Here is a 25,093-nt window from a genome sequence, read left to right on the forward strand (position 1 = left end):
ACACGTATAATTTTTTGGGAATAATCCATATAAACTATGCTATAAACAAAAAATTGTAGGATTACTTACCGAGTGTGCACTGTTCAACTACGCCGTTGCTTAATTAAGCTTGTTTTCGTCGTGGAGATTGTGTTCGAATGGCGCTTGCATGCTTCCTGATAAATTATTTTTTTTGTGAAAAATTCACTGAACTTTAGAGACATCATTAATATAATTATAATTTTTATGGACGTTAAATAATAAATGGTTTTTAGTAAATCTGCTGTTCGTTTAAACTCAACGGTTTGTGCAATCCTGTCGTGACACGAGTCGGCGATGACGTTTTACCAAATTATAGGAGTTTTTTAGCATGTTTGTATGAATACTGTCACAATTTTTTTGCCATGATATAGGAATCCGAACTATAGGAACCCGTGTCATAGGGGGGTCGACTGTACCTCTTTTGTCGCATCACTAGTATATCTCATAGGACGCAACAGGGCTGTTGTAGATTTTAAACATTTCTCACCATAGCTGTAAAAATCTAAATACGTTAAACTTAATAGTCCTTTGTTTTCTAACTAATTCATTTTAGGACCAAGTATCCTCAGAAATTTCCAAAATTTACAACTTTTCAGTCACTCTCATTAAACTGGAAAAATTTCTGTCTTTATTACATTAATAATACGAAGAAATCAGTCTCTACTGTACTCGGCTAGAGATGATTCGGTTAAGCTTTTGTTTAAGTAAAATTTCGGCTCTTTCGTCAGGGTTTTCTTTATGTCCCCAATTCCCTAATCACTTAATTATTTAACTACTTCTTAATTAAGTAGAAATAAGTCGAACCGGTTACTTTTTACTCGAATATTTGTAGTCTTGGGAAAAAACTGGAAAGACAAATTTTTATGACAAACGAATAAATAAATCATAAATGTAAGGAAAATAAATTCTAGAGCTTTTTCTGTACCTCGTGCATCTCTCTCATTCATTAAATTTAGTTGTAAATAATGCTACCAAAGTAACAGTTAATTTTTTAACATTGTATAAGAATTGTACACGTTTTTTTCTACATCCCCTTAAAGATGGGATATACAAAATCATAATATCACTGGTTTAACATTGAAATTCCGTGAGTAATATAAAATCGGAGAGCAAAATAAAAATATCAAATATTTTAATGGAGTTTTTAAAACTCCTGTCAACTATACAGAACTATCATAAAAACATACCAGTAAATTCTTATCGGTTGGGTTAAGTTATAAATCTACTCGTGATTCACATAATCGGGTGAGGGCAGCCAAATATCTAGCGGGCAGGCGGCTAACAGCCCAGAACCAGTCCTGGATAGAATTGGATGCGGTATACATGTAGCATCCACCCAAGGTCGTAGGCTTCCACCAGCTAAACCGGGTGAGGTTGGTGCTCTGTAAAGTGCATGCGCGAATCTGGCTTTTTGGATGCTGACAATACAGCGCTTCCACTCTGCCACTAATATTTGAATATACAATAGCGATCTTATCTTTTTTTTCACATGTAGTATAGAAATTTGTAATAAGATACATAATGCAGTTATAATAAAATATTGTGCAATTATTTTCATATAATTAAAATTAATATGTATTTATTTTTTTACAAAATACAAGGTAAGTGGCACATCCACCGCTTCCAATGATGGCATGCCACTGTTGCACCATGTATTTAATTTATGTTTTTCTTTTAATTTTAAAAATATTTACTTAGAAAATAATATACAACCTTTTTATATAATATGGAGAATTTAAAATATAATTGTAAAGAAGCAGTTTTTTTTATTTTTTAATAAAATTAATTTTAATTTTATTTAATATGTGTAAAGTTTATGGCTATGAATATGTGTGATCTGTATAGCATACCCTGCTTTATGATAGATTATGTTCCAGACTACCTCTGTAAAGCAAAATGTCACACTTTTTCACTTGCCAGTGCATATAAAGTCTAAAAACTTACATTATCATTTATGAAGTGCACAGTAATGCAAAAATAAAATAAATAAAAATTATGCAATAGTATTGTATTACAAACCTTAAATCTCCCTTAAGAGTAAGACAAATACCAAAAAATAATAAACATGAATGTAACTGAAAAGAACTGTGTTAGCAAAGCACTCTAAAATGTGCTTTAATTAAATTACTTTGATAATCTGAAACAGTGTTGTGACTCTTCTTTGATTCTTAAACACTATGTTGTGTAATAAATTCACTTTTAAATTACTTCTTTGTATCTTACTAATTCATGAGCAATGATAATCATGGAAGTTTTCTTTAAAATTACTTTTAATAATAATTTTTTTACTTGTCATAAATGAATGATTAATCAGAAACCTAACTTGTATTTTAACTATCTTCTTTAGTTTTCTTTATTGAGATATTAGTATTTTCTAAAAATATGTTATGCTATCATAATGTTGAAGAAAGTTCAATGAAACACATAAGAAGTTCATTATCTAAATGTATGGACTATTGAAAAACTAAAGCAATTGTACACAAAAAGAATTATTCAATCCATTGTAGTTCCCTTTGTTAAATTATAATAGATCTTGAATGGTGAAAAGTTTTTCATTCATAAAGATTTCTTTTCATGTTTATTCTGGAATAAACTAGATTAGATGTGGAAAAAATACAGGAGTTATCTAAGAACCATGGTATATTGATAAGAGTTACTAAAAAAGTTAATGACATCTCAGCAAAAGAAACTAAATAAAAATAGGATACACATAAATACAGTTACAATGCATAAATAAAAAATATCAACTTTTCAGTACACTTTTTCAGTTCTACAGTAATTTAGAAAAGAAAACATAATAGTAATAATAGTGAAATGGACATGTGAGTGTAAAGTCATCTGGAATACCCAATAAAAAAATGAAGATCAGAATATATTGTTAGAATAGCTAGAAGCATTAAGTTAAATCTAAAGGAGTGTAAGATATCATTTTTTTTTTTATAAATGAAAAACCCATTAAGAAAAGAACTTTAGGCAAAATACGTCAACTGAAAAAAATGTCAGACTTTCAGGAAAACAACATTCTATAAAGAATGAGGGATTAAGGAAAGACAAACTCCAGCAATATTATTAATTAAAGAAATGCATTATGTTACTACCACAATCTTGAAAATAGTTGGAATCTTGTTTATTCTGGCAGCATTTTAAGGGGTCATTCAAATTTTTAAAGAATATTTTTCATCTTAAGTTAATAGTAAAAAAAAAAATCAAAGAAAATAATTAACTTTTTATAGTAGCTATGTTTACAGAATACATTAAAACATAATTTAAATATATTAGTATTAACAATTTTATTATGGATATAAAATTATTTGAATAATTTGTTACATTTTTGCTTATTATCTAACAAAAGCATTGATGGCTCTTAAATTTGCATTATGTAATAAAAAGTTGATATTTCTTATTTCTAAAAAGGAATATGATACATCTAAAAATATATGAAAGTTAATTTGATATGAAAAATTTAAGAATGAAAAATTCTTCCTTTTTTGTTACTGACAATTCTTAGATTAAACATATTAATATTGTTAAATTTATCAAACTGCAAAACATAGACAGGATTATTCTCTTACATTTATTAAAGCTTAAATGAAATTGATACTATAGATAGTGCTGCCATCTACTGGTATTCTGATTATTAAAAATGCATATCAATTAATTAAAATGGGGAGGTGAAATTCAAAATGTGCAATGTGACTGTAATTGTTGAGAAAATTGCAATTTTTATCTATGTCTTTGAAATTTTTAAAAATGAAGTTCTATATCTGTGCTTGTGTCATGCTTTGTTATTAAACTAATAACTTCAGTTTCAGTACATTTTCACATGAATTCAGATTTTAAGAAGTGAGCAATAAAAATCCTATATAAAACAATAAAAGACAAGAGTTATGTCTGATTCCTTCTACCATAAGAATGTCAAGTTGCAATGCAGACTCTTTTGACAATGCTTACAATGTGACTCCTTTGAGGTAAAATATCGACAAATGAGGAGTCACATATGCACAGCAGAAAGGTGTAGCAATGGGAAGTCCAGTAGCAGGTACTGTACATTATGTGAAGTGGCTTTAAGAAGAACGTTAGAGAACACTGTCATACCAAAATATGCAATGCAAATCGTATTATATGCACGATATGTCGATGTTTTTATTATATGGAAAGTAAAACCAAAGTTACAGCAATTTATAAAAGACATCAACAACAACAATTTTGGCCTAGAGATTGAGCTGGAACAAGAAAATAATAAAATTATACATTTTCTGGATTTATCAATACAAATAGACAACAGAGGAGATATAATTACAAAAGTTTACAGAAAGCCTACATACAACCCATTGTTTATACCATGAAATTCACACGACCCAGTAATGTATAAACTTGCAGCATTCCAGGCGCTCATAGCAAGAGCGCACACTCACTGTAGCAAAATACAAGATAGAAATGAAGAGCTGCAATATATCAAAAACCTAGCAAGACAATTTGGGGTTAATATTAAAGCTCTAACCAGCAAAACAAAAACAGGCAGCAAAGACCTGAATATAAGAAATAAAATAGAAGAGTATACACTTATGGAATACAGGGCCCCGCTAAACAATCTCTACAAAAGAATTGGAGCAGCCACAAACAAAAAAATAATTTACAAAAGGAATCCAGCAGTTTATCAAATGTTAAGAGTGGACAAAGATGCTTCCTGGAGTATATAGAATTCCAATAGCAGATAAAAGGCGGCAGAAAGAGCTGTTTTACTTTTTTTGGAGCTACAGGGAGATTGCTCAAAGAAAGACTGATGGAGCACAAAACAAACATAAGAAATGAGCAGCCAGTCACAGCGCTAGCAACATACATTCTAACAGACCCTCCAGAAGTTATAGTGGAATGGGATAAAGAAAGTTCATACAAAAAATTCACAACAAAAAACACCTCAAGTATGCAGAGGCTTGGCATATTTACAAAACCAGTCAAGAAAGACAAGCAATCAACTTTAGAGAAGCAAGTAAGATATCGGCAGCATGGAGATCAAGCGTAATGTAAAGTTTCAACAGGAAAGAACTGTAGTGAAGTAACAGTAAATAGGGAGACAACATCTAGAAAAGCATGAATATTAAGTGTACAATCCGGCTACACATGCATTAATGTTTTTGCTTTTATGGTTGTGTTTTAGTATTTTATTTTATTTTATTTTATTTTCATCTACGTATTTATTTGAAGTATCTTATCATTTTTTATTTGTTTTATTTTATTTTATGCCCACTTATAATGGTAACCCAACGGCATGAGATTTTGCACTATAAGTTTTTTTAAATACGTTCCAAAACTCATTTATCGTTAATACAAATCCGTCAGATTTTCGTTTGTTCTTGATAAAGGTCATTAAAGATAACAGAAAATGTTTGAAATTGATAATAAATTTGACTGCAGTTTAAAAGGTTTTTGATTAGTGTATCCTTTTTACGAAATGCAGTCTACAAAGAGATAAAACATTGTGTAAATTGTAAAAATCAAGTAAATCTTGATAGTTACTAGTTACAATTTTTTATATACTTTAAATATATTTTTACAATTCATTCAATCATTATTAATCAACTTATCTTCACAATACATTTTATAAACTGTTCAATTAATAATAGCCAATATATGATTATATATATTATCCTCTGTTGATGTCATAATGCATAATTTATTCCTGTTCCAAACTTCATAATTTATTTGAAATTCAGTTGAGTATTTGATTTTCTATTCACCAATATATCTAATTAATTTCAAAGCTTTCAAGATTATCAAAATAATGCTTCAAATGTTAACTAAATCTTTAATATTTAGGAAGAATAAAATTCATCTTAATAATTTTAATATTATAATTTATTTAATAAGACATTATAATATATCTTATTCAATTCATGAAATGTCACTATTTAAACAAAAACCTGTAATAATCTTATAAAATCGTTAACATAACTTAACATAAAAAATACATAAATAATTGATATACTTAATAGATAAACAAAGTGACAAATATTGAGAAATGGCAGTATTCCATTACATACTTTAAATTTTATTTACAAACTCGAAATAAGTTAGGAAATTTAAATAATTACATACTTATATAATTTATTCTCTATTAGACACAAAATATTAAGACATTCAATTGTAATTTATAATAATGTATTCTTCATACTATATAGTGAATAAAAAATTACAAATTTGATAACTGAGATCTGGAAAATATTACAAAGTGAAAATTAAATACCTTGTTTATACATAAATTATTATATTGATATAGTGATAATTCATTATAACAATATTTATTTCCTATAAAATCAAGATGATAATTATTTATATTTTCTAGCTGAATCTTAAAACAATCTAAGAATAAAATAGAAAAGATTTTTCTATTTTTTTCATAGCTTTGATACTNTTAGTATATACTGGTATATGTTATATAAATAAAACTTTTACATCTTTGCCAATCAAATGATAATACTGAATAAACTTTTGGGTTAGAACTTAGATAATTAATTTCATAGATACTAAATTAATTTTGAATTAAATTAAATGAATTATTTAATTTTATGAAAGTCTATTATGAAAGAAAAGAACAATTTGGAGCAGGACTCAAACCTGCAATTTCTGCTTACAGTGCAAATATATTTCCAATTATGCTACCTGGACCTCCATCTGATCTTTGCTTCCAGAATAGCATTAATTATTTAATTCGAAATTAATATAATTATTAAATTCAGTATGAAGTAACAATTTACTTGCCAAAACTATCATATGCAGGAAATGATGATTTCTATTTCAAATTTTATCTTATGTTCTTTTTCATTCAAATTTCAAATTCATTCAAATTGATAGTTCAACAACTGAAGAAGAATTATCAATTTAGGTCAAAAATGTTTTTCTATTATTAAACTTGTTGTTGGAGTTTATAAGTTGTGAATTTTGTTTTAGCTGCCTACCTCTAGTTCAGAGTACATAGTACTTACTACATTAATTAGCCAAATCTAGCAAAAAAGTTAACTTGACATTATCATTTGGTTATTGTAGTAATTTGGGTTTGATTATCTATCTACCTCTCTACCTCTGAGCATTTGCAGAACCAATTGAAAGAACATAAAATATATAATTCCAAAGGAATGCCCATCAACTGTAAACACTGCCAAAAGCATCATTTCAAACAATGTCTGAGGAGTATCAGTATCTGCTTCATTCTTTAGATAAATTGTTTCTATCTAATAAGTGTACAGAATATCAGCAATTATAAATACAGTTAACATAAAGTCTGCATTGTATGCAATATTCTCTTTTGTGTTGAAAACTTCAAAAAATACACTACTTCTTTTTAGCATAAAGGATATAGTCATAATGTCTTTTGCATTATACAGAAGATACTATTTCTAATGTTATTACTGTATTTTCATAGATTGTCAGGCATATCAGTCTCCAGGGGAGACCACAAAATAAGATATTTTTGTATGGTAAAAACTGGCATGCAAATTTATCCCAGGGAAATGTTAGCAGTTAGCATACTGATTTAAGTGAGGTTATATTATATCCCTCTTTAGAGAGCCCACCGAAAAAGAAAATAAATAAATAAATAAATAAAAACAAATAAGTTACGTTAGCTAAAAACAAACAAGTTTTTATTCTAAAACTGTGAGCATTAGATCAAAAACTACAATTATACGTTTAATTTCTTCATTTTATCTTCTCTCTAACCACATAAAATACTCACGGAATTCCGAAAGAGCTTTTTTTTATGTTTATTTTATTTATTAATTTGATTCAAAAATGCAAAAATAAACACATTAAATTTAAGAAATTTCTTGTAAATTATCTCAACTTACACTGATTAACATTTAATATGGCTGGATCTGTATGAAATTTGAGAGGAAGGTGTTATTTTTAAGGTCAAGGTAGATAGATGGTCAGTGTAGCTCACACTAACTACTACTACTACTACTACTACTACTACTACTACTACTACTGTCAATAAGTCATTAATTGTTTTATTATCTTGTAAGCGAAAACTCTTTTCCTGATTTTAAGTCCCTCAAATTACAATATTATTATTTTAATTAACAACTAGTTTTGTTAGATCTGATTAATTTTATATTTTAGTCACATTTTAACTGGTATGCCTGAAATCCTGGGGTTACCAGCATACTGGTTTCCCATTTATGTGACATGCCTGTCATTCCACGAAAATACTATAATATAGCAGAACACAGCTGGCTTAAAATTAATATTCTTCAAATAATATCATTAAATTTCAAAGAATAAAACTAAGTTTATACACATAGTTTCTAAATAATATAATCTCCAACTTATATAAAGAATAGTTCTACAAAGGAAAAACATTTTTAAAAATATGTAAAAATGCAAAGAAAAACCCTTGTACAACTAAAATTAAAAACTTAATTTGATAGCAATAATTATTTATAGAAAGAGAACAGGGAAGATGTTAATAATATGAGTAAAATAATATATATAAATATTTACTAGAAAAATTAATTACTTCATTTATATGTAACTTGAGATTTGCTATTTAATTAATATTACAGTGATTTAGTGTGGATAACACTTGGATTATATGTGTTTAAAAAGGCAATTTGAAAGTGGGTGCAGGTTGTGTAATGGGTTATCAGCTGATTTTAAATTTGCATCAAGGATCTTTCCTTTTGTCTAAAGCCACTGAGAGTAAGTTTAGAAAATGGGAAAAATTCTTGTGAACAACAGATATATTTATCTGCCATCATACCTGTAGTCCTTTCTTGTACAGGCATCATACCACATATGCTAACACAAAAGACTAGAAATATTAGGACTTTGCAGAAGCATGCACATTACAGAAAGCAGTCATTCTTAACAAGTGCCACACAGAAAACTCTTAAATAAGATATCATTGCTTTTCTGCCGCTATGTCTTGACTTTTGGTCCAAAATAGCACTGGGCATTGGTATTAATTTAACATAATAATACAGTTGACCCCCCTATAACACTGTTGATTTTTCCATTTTATATGAATTCCATGTTGTACGAGTCACTTAGATTTTACAAATACGTGGGCCATTCACAGCCCGGCACACGTATTTGTAAAATATAAGTGACTCGTACAACATGGAATTCATATAAAACGGAAAAATCAAGAGTGTTATAGGGGGGTCGACTGTAATACAGTAGCGCATCAGTTATCCGACTCAACTGGGGACTCAGGTTGGTCGGATAACTGAAAAATCGGATAACCAAAAAGAATGAAAAAAATACATTATTAGTATAGTATATTAGTATATCACTATTAACCAACTTTGCGTTGAATTTTCATCGATATTAAGCCTAACAAATTCTTTAAAAAAATAATAATCATCGCTATTGTATCGNGCAAAACGTTTATTTTCGGTAGGAGTGACTATCTAAAAAAATTGTAAATGCCAATAACATTTAAAACTTTCATTAAGTCTGACTGCACTCAAGCTATGATGAGTGATCACCTCTATCTTCCCACTCTCTTGACTTTTAATTACTAAAATTTAACAGCATCAATGTTCAGTAAGTAAAATAAATCTGCAAAGTTCCAAAATGTTTGGTTCATCCAGTCTTGAGATATAATGCAAAACTGATGTCCACACACAAATTTTGTATGAAGTATTTTTATATTTTTGAGCTCCTTGAGTGTTAAAACATCAAGAAATAAAAAATAAAATAAAATAATAGGGTTAAAAATTGACTATTATTAAAATTGACTATATGAAAATTATTGTTTTTCATTCCTTTTAACATTCATTCAATTATTTAAAATCATCTTTTTACAGAAACACTTTGATTCACTTTGTAAAATTTATTTACAAAAAATATTTCTACTACAGTAAAATCTGTGTAAACTGGAATTGTCTGGTACCAAATTATTTTTTCTGTTTTGAACAAGTTTTAATATTTTTTTATTTATACCAGATAAATGTTACACAATTACGGTAATTTTTTATCATAAAATTACTTTTACATATGTAAAAACTTTACTACTAGGTTTAATCCAAATTAATTCAATGCAATTCTGAATAAAAATGGAAATATTTGATTGCAAGAATTGACAGCTATTCAATTGCAAACAATTCCCATTTTCCCGAGAACTTGTGCGATGTATTTGAACACTTCTTAGATGTGATCCGTATGAATTCAACACAGCAAACAATTTGAATACCAGAACTATTATTGTGCTCTCTCATCAGAAATTCTAATTGTATTATAGTAATATAGAGATGAAGTTATTCTGCAATCTGATTTTGAGAAATTTTAATACTCTAATTAATCATTTACTTCAAACTTTATAATTATCATTAAGTTAATTGACTTGTTTTCATATACTCGATGCTAATTAGTTACTAGCAATTCCATACTAGGCAAATTGGTGACATTTTGCTATCATACTATCATTGTTTTCACAAATTTTATTCATTGCTTGTTTGTGAGATTGAGATAACTCAAATCTTGGAAATACATTAGAATCCTTTGTTGGAAAGAACTGGCAAAATCAAATACTTTTTAAAAGTATTTGATTTTGCCCTTGGTTAATTCCAACAAAGACATTGTCTCTCCATATTACATGACCTTCATTTCTCTGACAAGGTTCAAAATGTTATTGGAATAGCATTGATTCCTCCAGGAATTATCATGCCAGAGCATGACAATACCTGGAGGAAAATTTTACTTATTTGTCTACAAGGGGAATCTTAATTTTCCACTTTATTCAAGCTATGTTACATTCTTTGTACCCATTTCCACACTGGACAGGTTTCTGGCTTACAGTAGAATTTAAATAAGAAAATCACTCAATTCTGAGGAATTTTTTATGTTTAGACATATTTCTGTTTTAAACATTATTTTTATCAAAAATTAATCACTAATTCTATCACTAAGAACAAATGTTACATATCTATTGTTCCATCACAATTTTTATTTTAAATACAGTAGAACCTCGAAAACTCGGCTCTCGATAACCCGGCACTCCGGATAACTCGGCCACACCCTGGCAGGGCAAAAAATCCTTAGTTAATTAATTTTCCATATAAGNAATGAACATGATTAAAAATACATGTACAATAAAAAATTTCCTATATAAAATGTTTGGAAAATTAGAATTGTTTAGATAAAGTTCAATCTTTTGAGAAATATAATTTTAAAATCAAAAACAACATAAGAAAAATGTTTTAGATTCTAAAAAGTACATTTTTCCCCATTTCAATAGAAATGGTAGAATGGAACAATAAGCATTATATTTTTTGGTTTAACATATTATTTGGACAATGAAAAAGCATTAGTAATTACTTTTAAACATTTCAATGTAACATTTCCAAGCCTGTTGAGAAGGTAAGGAGCTGGAGAATTTTTTCCTGGAAATGGAGAAAATCAAAGGCCAATAATGGTTACTATATACATAAATTAATGCTATTTTTACCAATAAAAAAATATATTTAAGACTGCTTATTTTTATTAATAAAGAAACATTCTATGTATTTCATTTGTTCAAAAAAAACAAAAAGGCTTTCACTATTCTTGGACCCATATAAGCTCTCAATGACTCTGATCACTATTAAGCCTTAAACTGATGAATTTATCAGACCATCATTATATTTTCAATAGAATGGAGCAACAAACTATACAAAATGTTCTCCACAATTGTTTTACAAGAAACAATTATTAAACTTGTCATTTCCAAAGATGAAGACATTAACTACTCCTTAGGTCAGCTGACCTTACTGATTTTTTCTTGTGAAATTAACTGAAACAAAAACACTGTAAAAACTAAAAGATTATTATGTTGCACCACAGTGGCGTGTCATGATATTTGATGATAGGGAAGCTGTGTTTCTGTAAGAAGCCGACATCCAGGGGCAATCAGTCAATTGCACATCAGTGATGGTCTAGGGCAGGGGTGGCGAACCTATGGCATGCGTGCCTAAAGTGGCACGTAAAGAGAAATTATCTGGTACATAATGTATTATACAATTTCTGTCTTTTTCAATTATCTTTTCAATTTATCATCTGATCATCCTTTTTTCAATCAGCTTTTTTACATTTATTCTAATTAAAGTGTATTCATTTAATTTTTTTAAATATCGTTATTTGAAGTCTGACACTTTAGCACATTAACATCTTTAAAGCTAAGTAGGCTTACAATATGGCACGCGAACACAAAAAGGTTTGCCATCCCTGGTCTAAGATCCATTCGTATCGTTTATTCAATAAGCCAGTAAAACCCGTAGACTTCTCTAAATGCATTTTTAATATCACAATTACATTCTGAATCGCTAACCATGATATAAGGGCTACAATTAAAAATAAAATAATAAAAACTTACTTGGTGAAATAAAATGTGTGGTGGATGTACCAGTATATACCTGGTGCAAAATATTCTTCAATTGTATGAATATACTTTTAAAGAAAATTATAATTAAATATAGCTTTGTACAGAAATGTACATAAAAATAACAAAATATTCTTTACTTTTCAAATCTTAAAACAATGCACTTAGTCAAATAGCTCCCTACAAGTGGCTAATGGATGGAATCGAAGACGGTTGAAAAGCATGCATACACGCAGACTGCCAAATCTCCAGGGTGCCGATACCGGTCAATGTCAAATACAGTCGACCGCCTATAACACAGCAGATACGTTCCAAGTTTTATGAATCCAGCTTTTACGAGTCCAGTCAATCACAGCCCGGCACGTATGCAATTTACGGACTACGGCTGTTTGAAAGGTTTCTTCCATAAAATTAATCGATTCTAGACTAATTCGACTCAACATTTCCAAAATACGTATAATTTTTTGGGAATAATCCATATAAACTATGCTATAAACAAAAAATTGTAGGATTACTTACCGAGTGTGCACTGTTCAACTACGCCGTTGCTTAATTAAGCTTGTTTTCGTCGTGGAGATTGTGTTCGAATGGCGCTTGCATGCTTCCTGATAAATTATTTTTTTTGTGAAAAATTCACTGAACTTTAGAGACATCATTAATATAATTATAATTTTTATGGACGTTAAATAATAAATGGTTTTTAGTAAATCTGCTGTTCGTTTAAACTCAACGGTTTGTGCAATCCTGTCGTGACACGAGTCGGCGATGACGTTTTACCAAATTATAGGAGTTTTTTTAGCATGTTTGTATGAATACTGTCACAATTTTTTTGCCATGATATAGGAATCCGAACTATAGGAACCCGTGTCATAGGGGGGTCGACTGTACCTCTTTTGTCGCATCACTAGTATATCTCATAGGACGCAACAGGGCTGTTGTAGATTTTAAACATTTCTCACCATAGCTGTAAAAATCTAAATACGTTAAACTTAATAGTCCTTTGTTTTCTAACTAATTCATTTTAGGACCAAGTATCCTCAGAAATTTCCAAAATTTACAACTTTTCAGTCACTCTCATTAAACTGGAAAAATTTCTGTCTTTATTACATTAATAATACAAAGAAATCAGTCTCCACTGTACTCGGCTAGAGATGATTCGGTTAAGCTTTTGTTTAAGTAAAATTTCGGCTCTTTCGTCAGGGTTTTCTTTATGTCCCCAATTCCCTAATCACTTAATTATTTAACTACTTCTTAATTAAGTAGAAATAAGTCGAACCGGTTACTTTTTACTCGAATATTTGTAGTCTTGGGAAAAAACTGGAAAGACAAATTTTTATGACAAACGAATAAATAAATCATAAATGTAAGGAAAATAAATTCTAGAGCTTTTTCTGTACCTCGTGCATCTCTCTCATTCATTAAATTTAGTTGTAAATAATGCTACCAAAGTAACAGTTAATTTTTTAACATTGTATAAGAATTGTACACGTTTTTTTCTACATCCCCTTAAAGATGGGATATACAAAATCATAATATCACTGGTTTAACATTGAAATTCCGTGAGTAATATAAAATCGGAGAGCAAAATAAAAATATCAAATATTTTAATGGAGTTTTTAAAACTCCTGTCAACTATACAGAACTATCATAAAAACATACCAGTAAATTCTTATCGGTTGGGTTAAGTTATAAATCTACTCGTGATTCACATAATCGGGCGAGAGCAGCCAAATATCTAGCGGGCAGGCGGCTAACAGCCCAGAACCAGTCCTGGATAGAATTGGATGCGGTATACATGTAGCATCCACCCAAGGTCGTAGGCTTCCACCAGCTAAACCGGGTGAGGTTGGTGCTCTGTAAAGTGCATGCGCGAATCTGGCTTTTTGGATGCTGACAATACAGCGCTTCCACTCTGCCACTAATATTTGAATATACAATAGCGATCTTATCTTTTTTTTCACATGTAGTATAGAAATTTGTAATAAGATACATAATGCAGTTATAATAAAATATTGTGCAATTATTTTCATATAATTAAAATTAATATGTATTTATTTTTTTACAAAATACAAGGTAAGTGGCACATCCACCGCTTCCAATGATGGCATGCNTCTTATTTTAGAACCTAAGGATAGCCCATTCAAGATGGCCAAAAATATTCATCTGCTATAATTTAAAGTAATTATATAATTTTTTCATGTAATTAAATTAAGTTAATTTTGAAACATCAACAAAATGAAAAGATAATGAAGGATAAAGATTCTGATTAAAAATAATGAATGAAATAAATTTTAAAAAAATCATTCTCTTATCTTTAAAGTTTTATTAATGTAACTCTATTTTCTCAATAAATTAAATAAATCCACAATCACTTTGGATTTTTAAAATGTCTGTAAAATAATCTTTATATTTTTTAATTCCATCTTTCTAAAAAGAAATAAAATGCTAATTCTGATGTATTTCAACATCACTGTTTCAGTTCAACATTAGTTTTTTTATTCCAAAATCAATAAAAATATGTTATATTATTTGATTTTAAATCTAGCAATTGAATATTGTTATATTAATATATATTTTTAAAATAGACAATTTTTCTTTTTAAAATTCAAATTATTATGACACTTCTTACCCAGTGAAGCATACAATTCACTAAAGGACGTGAGATGGTCTCTGAATTCGGCTGCTGTGGACATGGCTAGCAGAAGACGGCTTTTTCGTCCAGCTGTCCCAACCTATAATATGTAATAAACACTATTTTAAGAAAATTCAATATAGCTAAAATTTTGATAATGCTGAAAACATTTTATTAATTTTATCATAATACAAAACAGCTTATAAATTATTTATTGCACTATGAACAGTTAAAATGGTTCTGTTAAAGTATAGAATTTATTTTAATTTAACTATGTAAATGAACATACATAAGGTCTCACAAAATTAATCATCTAATTTTAAAAGATATATAGTTCTTTTTGTAGCCTATAAAAGAGGGGCCTGAAAAAATGGATACACCTCAAGAATAGGCTGCAATTATGTTAACAGATGTCAGAAATAATAACTCAATTATTGGTACACAGAATTTTGCCAAAAATTTGGGAACCAAACAATTTCAACTGGGCAAACCAATTAGCGATTAACTTTGTTTTCAAAACTTTGCAAGACGTAGAAAATAATGTATATCAAGAAATTATTGCAATATCAGCAATGGTGTTCTGAGTCAATAACATTTGGTGGGGCAGAACCAGACTTTGCTGGAACTCTGAAAGTTCCAACAAAGTCCTCTATCACCAAAACAGTGGTAGAGATAGCTGAGATAGTAACTACGTTTTTTGGGAGCACCAGTGCCATAAATGGGATGATTGATAAGATTTGATTCATTCAATAAATTTTTTAGAAAATGAAATTCTTATCAGGAAAATGCAAATTGTAAACATTAGACTATTATCACTTATTACAAGATTAAAGCTCATCTTCATAAAATCTGGTTTACATGGGGCAGCTGTGGAGTCAGTTGACTCTTTAAACACAAAATCAGCTAAAATCAGCCTTATTCGTTAAAAACGAAATTGGCTGATTGAGAAGTTAGATTAGTTTCGCTATACAAGTTCCCCTTGTAGCCTGAGGGGTAAAAACAATTTAATCATTAGCAACAGAGAAAGAGTGAGTTTTCAAAGCTTAAAGAGTTAAAAATCTACCAACTTTGACTAGGAGCCGACTTGTCATCAATAGGCCCAGGAATTCTGATGTCATCACGTGACATCAGAATTCCTGTGCCTATTTTGTAAATTTTTAAACATATATATGTAATAATTTAATGTTAATCTAATAATTAACATGTAAATTACATGTTAATTATTAAAAATGTAAATTTTTCCCTGGGCTGGCAACATTCTGTATCCTAATATTCTTTTTTCAAAAGAGCTGATGATGATGGTCAAAATAAACACCAAAAACATTGCTTTCAATTCTGCTCTTGCTTTCCTGAATTAGGCTGTTTTTTTTTTTTTTTTTGTTTTTTTTTTGGTACCAAGTTATATGGATCTTCTGAAAATTATAAAGTATGTATACACACAGCAAAACTGTTTATTGAGATTATTATTGAAAAATATCTCATGAAAACAAACAATAGTAATTTATACTAAACATAGAGATGATCTGATGTTTTTATCAATCACCATTTTCTGAAATTTCACTTTATCTGACAAAACATATGTTACATGACATTTTAATAACTCTATGGATAGTAAACAAGATTGCAAGTTTGTTACATATTTTATGCAATATATTCTAGATTTAAAAATTTAAAATAGTGAAACCAATACCTATATGCGATTTCCAGCAAATAACTGTAATGTTCTAATATTTTCGGCTACAATTTAGAGGCCCTCATCAGGAAAAAAAAAAAAAAAAAAAAAAGTTCATAAGCACTGCAAAAATCTAACAAACCAATGATAAAATTATAAACTAAGTGTGAACATTTTCGCCCATGTTAAATGACCATCATCAGGCAACAAACTGCTGAGAAAAATACTGGGGATTGCCAAACACATGTGTAGAAGGAAGGGGTGTATGACGTAAGAAGCGAGGAGAGGGAGGGGAAAGGGAGTTTATATTTCATAGAAAGGGCAGTGGGAAAGGAGTCAACGTTGCGATAGTTTATGGCTGAGTTATGGCAGGTGGCCTTGCAAATTTAAACTTGTTCCAGATGTTTAAAGACATATGGTTTAGATTCATTACGTAAGAAGTGTTTCTCATTAAAATCTACCTGGATGTGTGGGTCGGATGTGTAGCTAGCCAAAGCTGTATTGGTTAAACCATTTTTGATAGCTGTTTGATGTTCTAGTACTGAACAATTTTTTCCCAATATTTATGTTCAAATACAGAATTGTTCAAGTACCAAGATACCACCGTATTTCATTCATCATTTTTATGAATGAGTGCTTATGTACAGTTTAAAAAAAGCTTAATTAATAGCACTTACCTAAAAATGTTTAAATAAACTTTACTAAATATTAGTCCTAGAAGCTAAAGTATGAAAGCAACAATAATGACACCAGTTGATAGGAAAGGCAAAACAAGGAAGAAAAAAATTGACTATCAGTTTTCAGTCTATATGCTTACCTTTCAAATGATCAAATTGGTTTTGCAAATTGGTTTTGCAAATTCTCAGAGGTCTCTACCTCTGAGAATTTGCAAAACCAATTTAATCATTTGAAACAATTGATTGATCATCTGACAAAAGGCACAGAAAAATTTGAAAATTTTAATATTCTAAAATTCATGGACAAATTTGAGACAACATGTTAGCTTAATTGAATAAAAATAAATATCAAATCACAGAGTTTGCACTTAAAAAGTTGTGAAATTTTGTATGATGGATACCTGTATATTTTTTTGTTTTGAAAAGTTTCTATAATATTGTAAGCAGAAAATTTTTCAGTTTGTTTGTTTAGTTATGGCAATGAAAATATATATCTGGTGTTTTTTATCTAAAGACATTGTTCAATCATTTCAAATAAATGAATACAGACTTTATTATTTGATTTAAAGAGAAACCTCTCTTGTAACATCTATAATATATAAGGTGTAATGAAAATTCAACTATTCTTAGATGACTCCACCTTAGTTAAATAACCCACTTTTTAATAAGTGGAGTTATATATATTTGGATTAGTATATACTGGTATATGTTATATAAATAAAACTTTTACATCTTTGCCAATCAAATGATAATACTGAATAAACTTTTGGGTTAGAACTTAGATAATTAATTTCATAGATACTAAATTAATTTTGAATTAAATTAAATGAATTATTTAATTTTATGAAAGTCTATTATGAAAGAAAAGAACAATTTGGAGCAGGACTCAAACCTGCAATTTCTGCTTACAGTGCAAATATATTTCCAATTATGCTACCTGGACCTCCATCTGATCTTTGCTTCCAGAATAGCATTAATTATTTAATTCGAAATTAATATAATTATTAAATTCAGTATGAAGTAACAATTTACTTGCCAAAACTATCATATGCAGGAAATGATGATTTCTATTTCAAATTTTATCTTATGTTCTTTTTCATTCAAATTTCAAATTCATTCAAATTGATAGTTCAACAACTGAAGAAGAATTATCAATTTAGGTCAAAAATGTTTTTCTATTATTAAACTTGTTGTTGGAGTTTATAAGTTGTGAATTTTGTTTTAGCTGCCTACCTCTAGTTCAGAGTACATAGTACTTACTACATTAATTAGCCAAATCTAGCAAAAAAGTTAACTTGACATTATCATTTGGTTATTGTAGTAATTTGGGTTTGATTATCTATCTACCTCTCTACCTCTGAGCATTTGCAGAACCAATTGAAAGAACATAAAATATATAATTCCAAAGGAATGCCCATCAACTGTAAACACTGCCAAAAGCATCATTTCAAACAATGTCTGAGGAGTATCAGTATCTGCTTCATTCTTTAGATAAATTGTTTCTATCTAATAAGTGTACAGAATATCAGCAATTATAAATACAGTTAACATAAAGTCTGCATTGTATGCAATATTCTCTTTTGTGTTGAAAACTTCAAAAAATACACTACTTCTTTTTAGCATAAAGGATATAGTCATAATGTCTTTTGCATTATACAGAAGATACTATTTCTAATGTTATTACTGTATTTTCATAGATTGTCAGGCATATCAGTCTCCAGGGGAGACCACAAAATAAGATATTTTTGTATGGTAAAAACTGGCATGCAAATTTATCCCAGGGAAATGTTAGCAGTTAGCATACTGATTTAAGTGAGGTTATATTATATCCCTCTTTAGAGAGCCCACCGAAAAAGAAAATAAATAAATAAATAAATAAAAACAAATAAGTTACGTTAGCTAAAAACAAACAAGTTTTTATTCTAAAACTGTGAGCATTAGATCAAAAACTACAATTATACGTTTAATTTCTTCATTTTATCTTCTCTCTAACCACATAAAATACTCACGGAATTCCGAAAGAGCTTTTTTTTATGTTTATTTTATTTATTAATTTGATTCAAAAATGCAAAAATAAACACATTAAATTTAAGAAATTTCTTGTAAATTATCTCAACTTACACTGATTAACATTTAATATGGCTGGATCTGTATGAAATTTGAGAGGAAGGTGTTATTTTTAAGGTCAAGGTAGATAGATGGTCAGTGTAGCTCACACTAACTACTACTACTACTACTACTACTACTACTACTGTCAATAAGTCATTAATTGTTTTATTATCTTGTAAGCGAAAACTCTTTTCCTGATTTTAAGTCCCTCAAATTACAATATTATTATTTTAATTAACAACTAGTTTTGTTAGATCTGATTAATTTTATATTTTAGTCACATTTTAACTGGTATGCCTGAAATCCTGGGGTTACCAGCATACTGGTTTCCCATTTATGTGACATGCCTGTCATTCCACGAAAATACTATAATATAGCAGAACACAGCTGGCTTAAAATTAATATTCTTCAAATAATATCATTAAATTTCAAAGAATAAAACTAAGTTTATACACATAGTTTCTAAATAATATAATCTCCAACTTATATAAAGAATAGTTCTACAAAGGAAAAACATTTTTAAAAATATGTAAAAATGCAAAGAAAAACCCTTGTACAACTAAAATTAAAAACTTAATTTGATAGCAATAATTATTTATAGAAAGAGAACAGGGAAGATGTTAATAATATGAGTAAAATAATATATATAAATATTTACTAGAAAAATTAATTACTTCATTTATATGTAACTTGAGATTTGCTATTTAATTAATATTACAGTGATTTAGTGTGGATAACACTTGGATTATATGTGTTTAAAAAGGCAATTTGAAAGTGGGTGCAGGTTGTGTAATGGGTTATCAGCTGATTTTAAATTTGCATCAAGGATCTTTCCTTTTGTCTAAAGCCACTGAGAGTAAGTTTAGAAAATGGGAAAAATTCTTGTGAACAACAGATATATTTATCTGCCATCATACCTGTAGTCCTTTCTTGTACAGGCATCATACCACATATGCTAACACAAAAGACTAGAAATATTAGGACTTTGCAGAAGCATGCACATTACAGAAAGCAGTCATTCTTAACAAGTGCCACACAGAAAACTCTTAAATAAGATATCATTGCTTTTCTGCCGCTATGTCTTGACTTTTGGTCCAAAATAGCACTGGGCATTGGTATTAATTTAACATAATAATACAGTTGACCCCCCTATAACACTGTTGATTTTTCCATTTTATATGAATTCCATGTTGTACGAGTCACTTAGATTTTACAAATACGTGGGCCATTCACAGCCCGGCACACGTATTTGTAAAATATAAGTGACTCGTACAACATGGAATTCATATAAAACGGAAAAATCAAGAGTGTTATAGGGGGGTCGACTGTAATACAGTAGCGCATCAGTTATCCGACTCAACTGGGGACTCAGGTTGGTCGGATAACTGAAAAATCGGATAACCAAAAAGAATGAAAAAAATACATTATTAGTATAGTATATTAGTATATCACTATTAACCAACTTTGCGTTGAATTTTCATCGATATTAAGCCTAACAAATTCTTTAAAAAAATAATAATCATCGCTATTGTATCGTTAAAAATTATTTTTAAATTATTTTATTGCTCACAAAACAAACAACCACTCATAATTAGAAAATTAAGTCTTGTTTAAATACTGGCCTCCCTTCAATGGTCCAGCCAATGTTGCCAGCTAAAGCACGCAAAAATTTAACAAAAATAATATTAGAGTAGCCAAGACATAGCCAAATATTGTAGTGCCACATCACTACCGGACATTTGAAATTTGCCGACTAGAATGGTCGGTTAATCAGGGGTCGGATAATCGATGCTCTATTGTATTTCTTTAGCTAGTTGCCACCTTGTTGAGATGAAAAAGTTCAGTAATTCCAATAAACCATAGAAGTGATGCTGGCACAGGCATAAGCTTTCAGTAGGGCCACCTACACCAGTAAGATCTATGAGAAGAAATAAACTAAGGATAACCCACAAGCATTATCTGATCCAAAGTGGTTATAACATGTTCTGAGCAAATACCAACTTTGATATCATCTGGGTTAACAAAAGATTAACAAGGGATTTAGCAAAGGCTCATATTCAATACATCTGTCAGTCTCTCTTGGTCACCAGTGGCATCATCATGTTATATCACTGGCCTAAGTATGATTACTACATCATAAACATATTTACCACCTCACAATGGATAACACACAGTAACCAAGTCAAAGTGTTTCACTGGCAACCTGACCACTGACTACCAAGACCTGAAAAGTATACCAATAAATGAAGTAGACTCAAGGCATGAACAAATTAATCATCTGTATGTAATACAATATCACCGCAGATTGAAAACAGAACACAACAGAATTGAAAACATAATGACAGCAGACAAACAGATGCTACATGACAAATGAAAAAAAAATCTCACTGTAACAGACAAAGTTTTCTGTTTATCAGAAAAGAACAATTATACACAACAACATTATCCCACAGATAGCACTTTAAACCAGTTGCAGAAGAGATACATCAATACACAAATACTAGATCACACCAAATATCAGACACTATTCGACAATACCTCAACAACAAACAAAAAATATAAATTGCATAACATATTCACAAACACAATAATTACAGATACAAAATTATTTAATTCACATTTATTCAAAGAAACTCTCATTAAACATACAGGAGTAGACATCACATACAAACCTCAAATACCCAAAATACACACTACAAAACAACTAAGGACAACCTCATTGTTGGCAGTATAATGCTCTACAATGAACTGGTACCGACATTGTTGGTGTCATGGAGTGGGGATTCATTTCCCATGATGGTCTTATCTCCTTTCCCAGAATGTTGACACTCTTCCTTCACCATCCAGTCTGCAGGTTTATTGCCTACAGCGTTTGTGTGAGACATGCCGGAACGTCAGCTTCAGTCATCAACGAATGTGTAAAATATGACAGGCATTAAAAGTTCTTGGAAAAATCTATCTCAAGACAGCATGAGGCATCTCTACCACTCCATACCCAGATTGTATCTCTGCTGTGTAGCATAAGAGGGGCTATTACAATTTCTGGTAAAATAAATTCACACTTCTGTGCCAGAAACTAGCAATACATACAGTTAACAATCACAAGACATGCCAAAATTTCTTACACAGTGTCTCACATACCAGAGACCCTACAGACCAATAATATGCTTTCCTACATTCTACAAACATCATGCATCAGAGACAACATATACCATCAGATAGAACAACATTCTCACAGACCAATAAAAAGGCTATTGTAGATACAAAATGGATTGTAAAAAATAGTTACTCGTAGACTCAGTTAACATAAACAACAATTCAATTTAATTAATATTGCCAAACAATCTACCATATTATTTATCACATTATATTAAAGCTAATTTAATAGTTAGATATAAAGCAATTCAGCTAGAGGCAGGCAGTTAGCTATGATCTCATGACAAATTTAATAATTGGAAATAAACTCATTTTTAATTTAAATTTAGAATATTCTGGAAGAAAGGAGGTCTAGGTATAACTGGCAATGCATCTGCATGGTAAGCAGGAGTTGCAGGTTTAGTCCCACTGTGGTAGTGGCTGATCTTTTCTTCCAGAATATTTTAAATTTAAATTAAAACACTCTGGTTATGGCAAACCGATTATCCGTGTGCGGATTATCCGTGCATGAATTTAATTTAAAAAAAACATTATATGTGTATGTATTTTTTAAATAGTTGTTCACTTTCATGTTTACACATCCTATAAGTGTGCACATGTTCATATTTAGATGTTTGAAGCACATTAGTCACAACACAGTCCTGAATTCTGTTGACACTTTGTTGGAGTACATCGACTAATGGGAATTCGAGTATAACGGCATAATAGATCTTATAAAAATTCGAACTGATATTAAAAAATTCCTGCAAATAAACCAAAATCACAGATTTTCTTAATAGTAATGAGCATTAAACATGTTCAAATAATTGTCTGCCTTAGAAATGTATAATATGTTGTATTTTAGAAATAAATAATTATAGTTCGGATTATCCGTGTGTTTCGATTATCGGTGCCACCTTTCCCCACCATTAGCCCAGATAATTGGGAGTTTACTGTATTATATCAGCCTTATTATAGTATCATAAATAATCTGGCAGATCATTTGTCAATTCAATTATTCTGTGGAAAGTACATAAGCAGCACAGAAATACACATTACATACAGGAAAGCATTTGACAGGATCCCATGCTCATAATTACTGCATAAACTACACTTATGCAAAGTACAGTACATCCAACACCAACATTCTCAGAAATCATAAAGCAACACTGAAGATCATTATACCTAAAGTTTCATGACACACACATCAAAAGAAACAAAATAGACATAATGCAAGACATTTTCCAGGAAAATTTCTTAAGTCTAATCTGATTCTGTCTACCTAGAATCCATTTTCCAACAAGTTAAACACTAAATATAGTTGCAACAAACACAATGTACATTATCTCAGCTCATACAACTTCTGAGCAAAGTGTGGAATATTTTGTAATTGCTGCAGAAAAATTATTTTAATCCTTAAATAATCAAATTCACAAAAATATTAATGAACTTGTAATAATTTGCAAATATAACAGACATAGAGTATTTATACACTAAACTTTGTAAAGATATTTGCATAAATTACAAAATTACAGTATTTTAAACAAAGAGTCAAACAAAAGTATGGAATAATTATGATTAATATTTTGTAGGACTGTCTTTTGCCCTAATTACAGCCTTAATTCTTTGTGACATTGTAGAAATAAGTTTTATACACAGTTCTGGATCAACCTGTGATCATGACTGTTGTAGCTCCTTTTTTACAGATCATTTTCTTCAGAAAATTCCAAACATTTCCATTGGGAGATATATCTGGATTGTTGACAGGCCATTCTAAATGCTGTATTTTATTTTCTTGAAATTATTGGTTAATTTGTCTAGCCCTTTGGCATGATGCACTGTCATCCTGGTAGATATAATCCTCATCACCAAAGTGATCTGATGTTTTAATGACCAAAGATTCTAGTAACTCCAAATAACCATCAGCATTCAATGTACTATCAGGGACTGCCATTTCACAAACCCCTTTACAGGTTATACATCCTCACATCTTTACACTTTTAGGAAATTTTGCTGATGAATTTAAACAGTCAGGTTCGAATTTTTCATCTGATCTTCTGTATACTGATGTGCCACAATCATTACCATAACCAACACAAGTTTTTGATTCATCTGTGAACATAACTTGTTGCCAGTCAGTAACACTCCAGTCTTTATAACTTTTGGCCCATTTCAAACAATTTTTCTTCTATTTATTATATCACTGTCTACACTGGACTCTGTATATTAATAGGACTTATACTGCTGTTGTTTCTGTTTTAGCAAATAGAGAAGATTTTATTCAGTAAAACAAAATATCTTTAAATAAATAAAGAACTTACTGGATAATGAATTATTTAAAAAATAAAAACAACACTTTATTATTTCCTTTTTTGTTTGAATTCATTTAACTGATAAAAGCTATTAAAAATAGTCAAAAACGTTATTATCTTATTAAATAATAGCAATAAAACTATTATTCAATAAGATAACATTTTCGACTATTTTTA

The 25,093-nt window shown here is 29.6% G+C and overlaps 1 protein-coding gene across 1 annotated transcript in view; it reads right to left on the minus strand.

The window, feature by feature from the left end:
* LOC111624547 (transcriptional activator protein Pur-beta-like) overlaps positions 1-25,093 on the minus strand; it is a 74,827-nt gene that overhangs the window by 46,706 nt on the left and 3,028 nt on the right. The window contains exons 2-3 of the mRNA XM_023367423.1: positions 15,009-15,111; positions 3,369-3,448 (exon numbers count right to left, since the gene is read on the minus strand). Of these exons, the coding sequence (XP_023223191.1) occupies positions 3,369-3,448; positions 15,009-15,111 (183 nt within the window). The remainder of the gene's footprint in view (positions 1-3,368; positions 3,449-15,008; positions 15,112-25,093) is intronic.

The sequence above is a fragment of the Centruroides sculpturatus genome, unplaced genomic scaffold (assembly GCF_000671375.1).
Source record: "Centruroides sculpturatus isolate CEXI.00-Female unplaced genomic scaffold, Cexi_2.0 scaffold360, whole genome shotgun sequence".
Taxonomy (NCBI): domain Eukaryota; kingdom Metazoa; phylum Arthropoda; class Arachnida; order Scorpiones; family Buthidae; genus Centruroides; species Centruroides sculpturatus.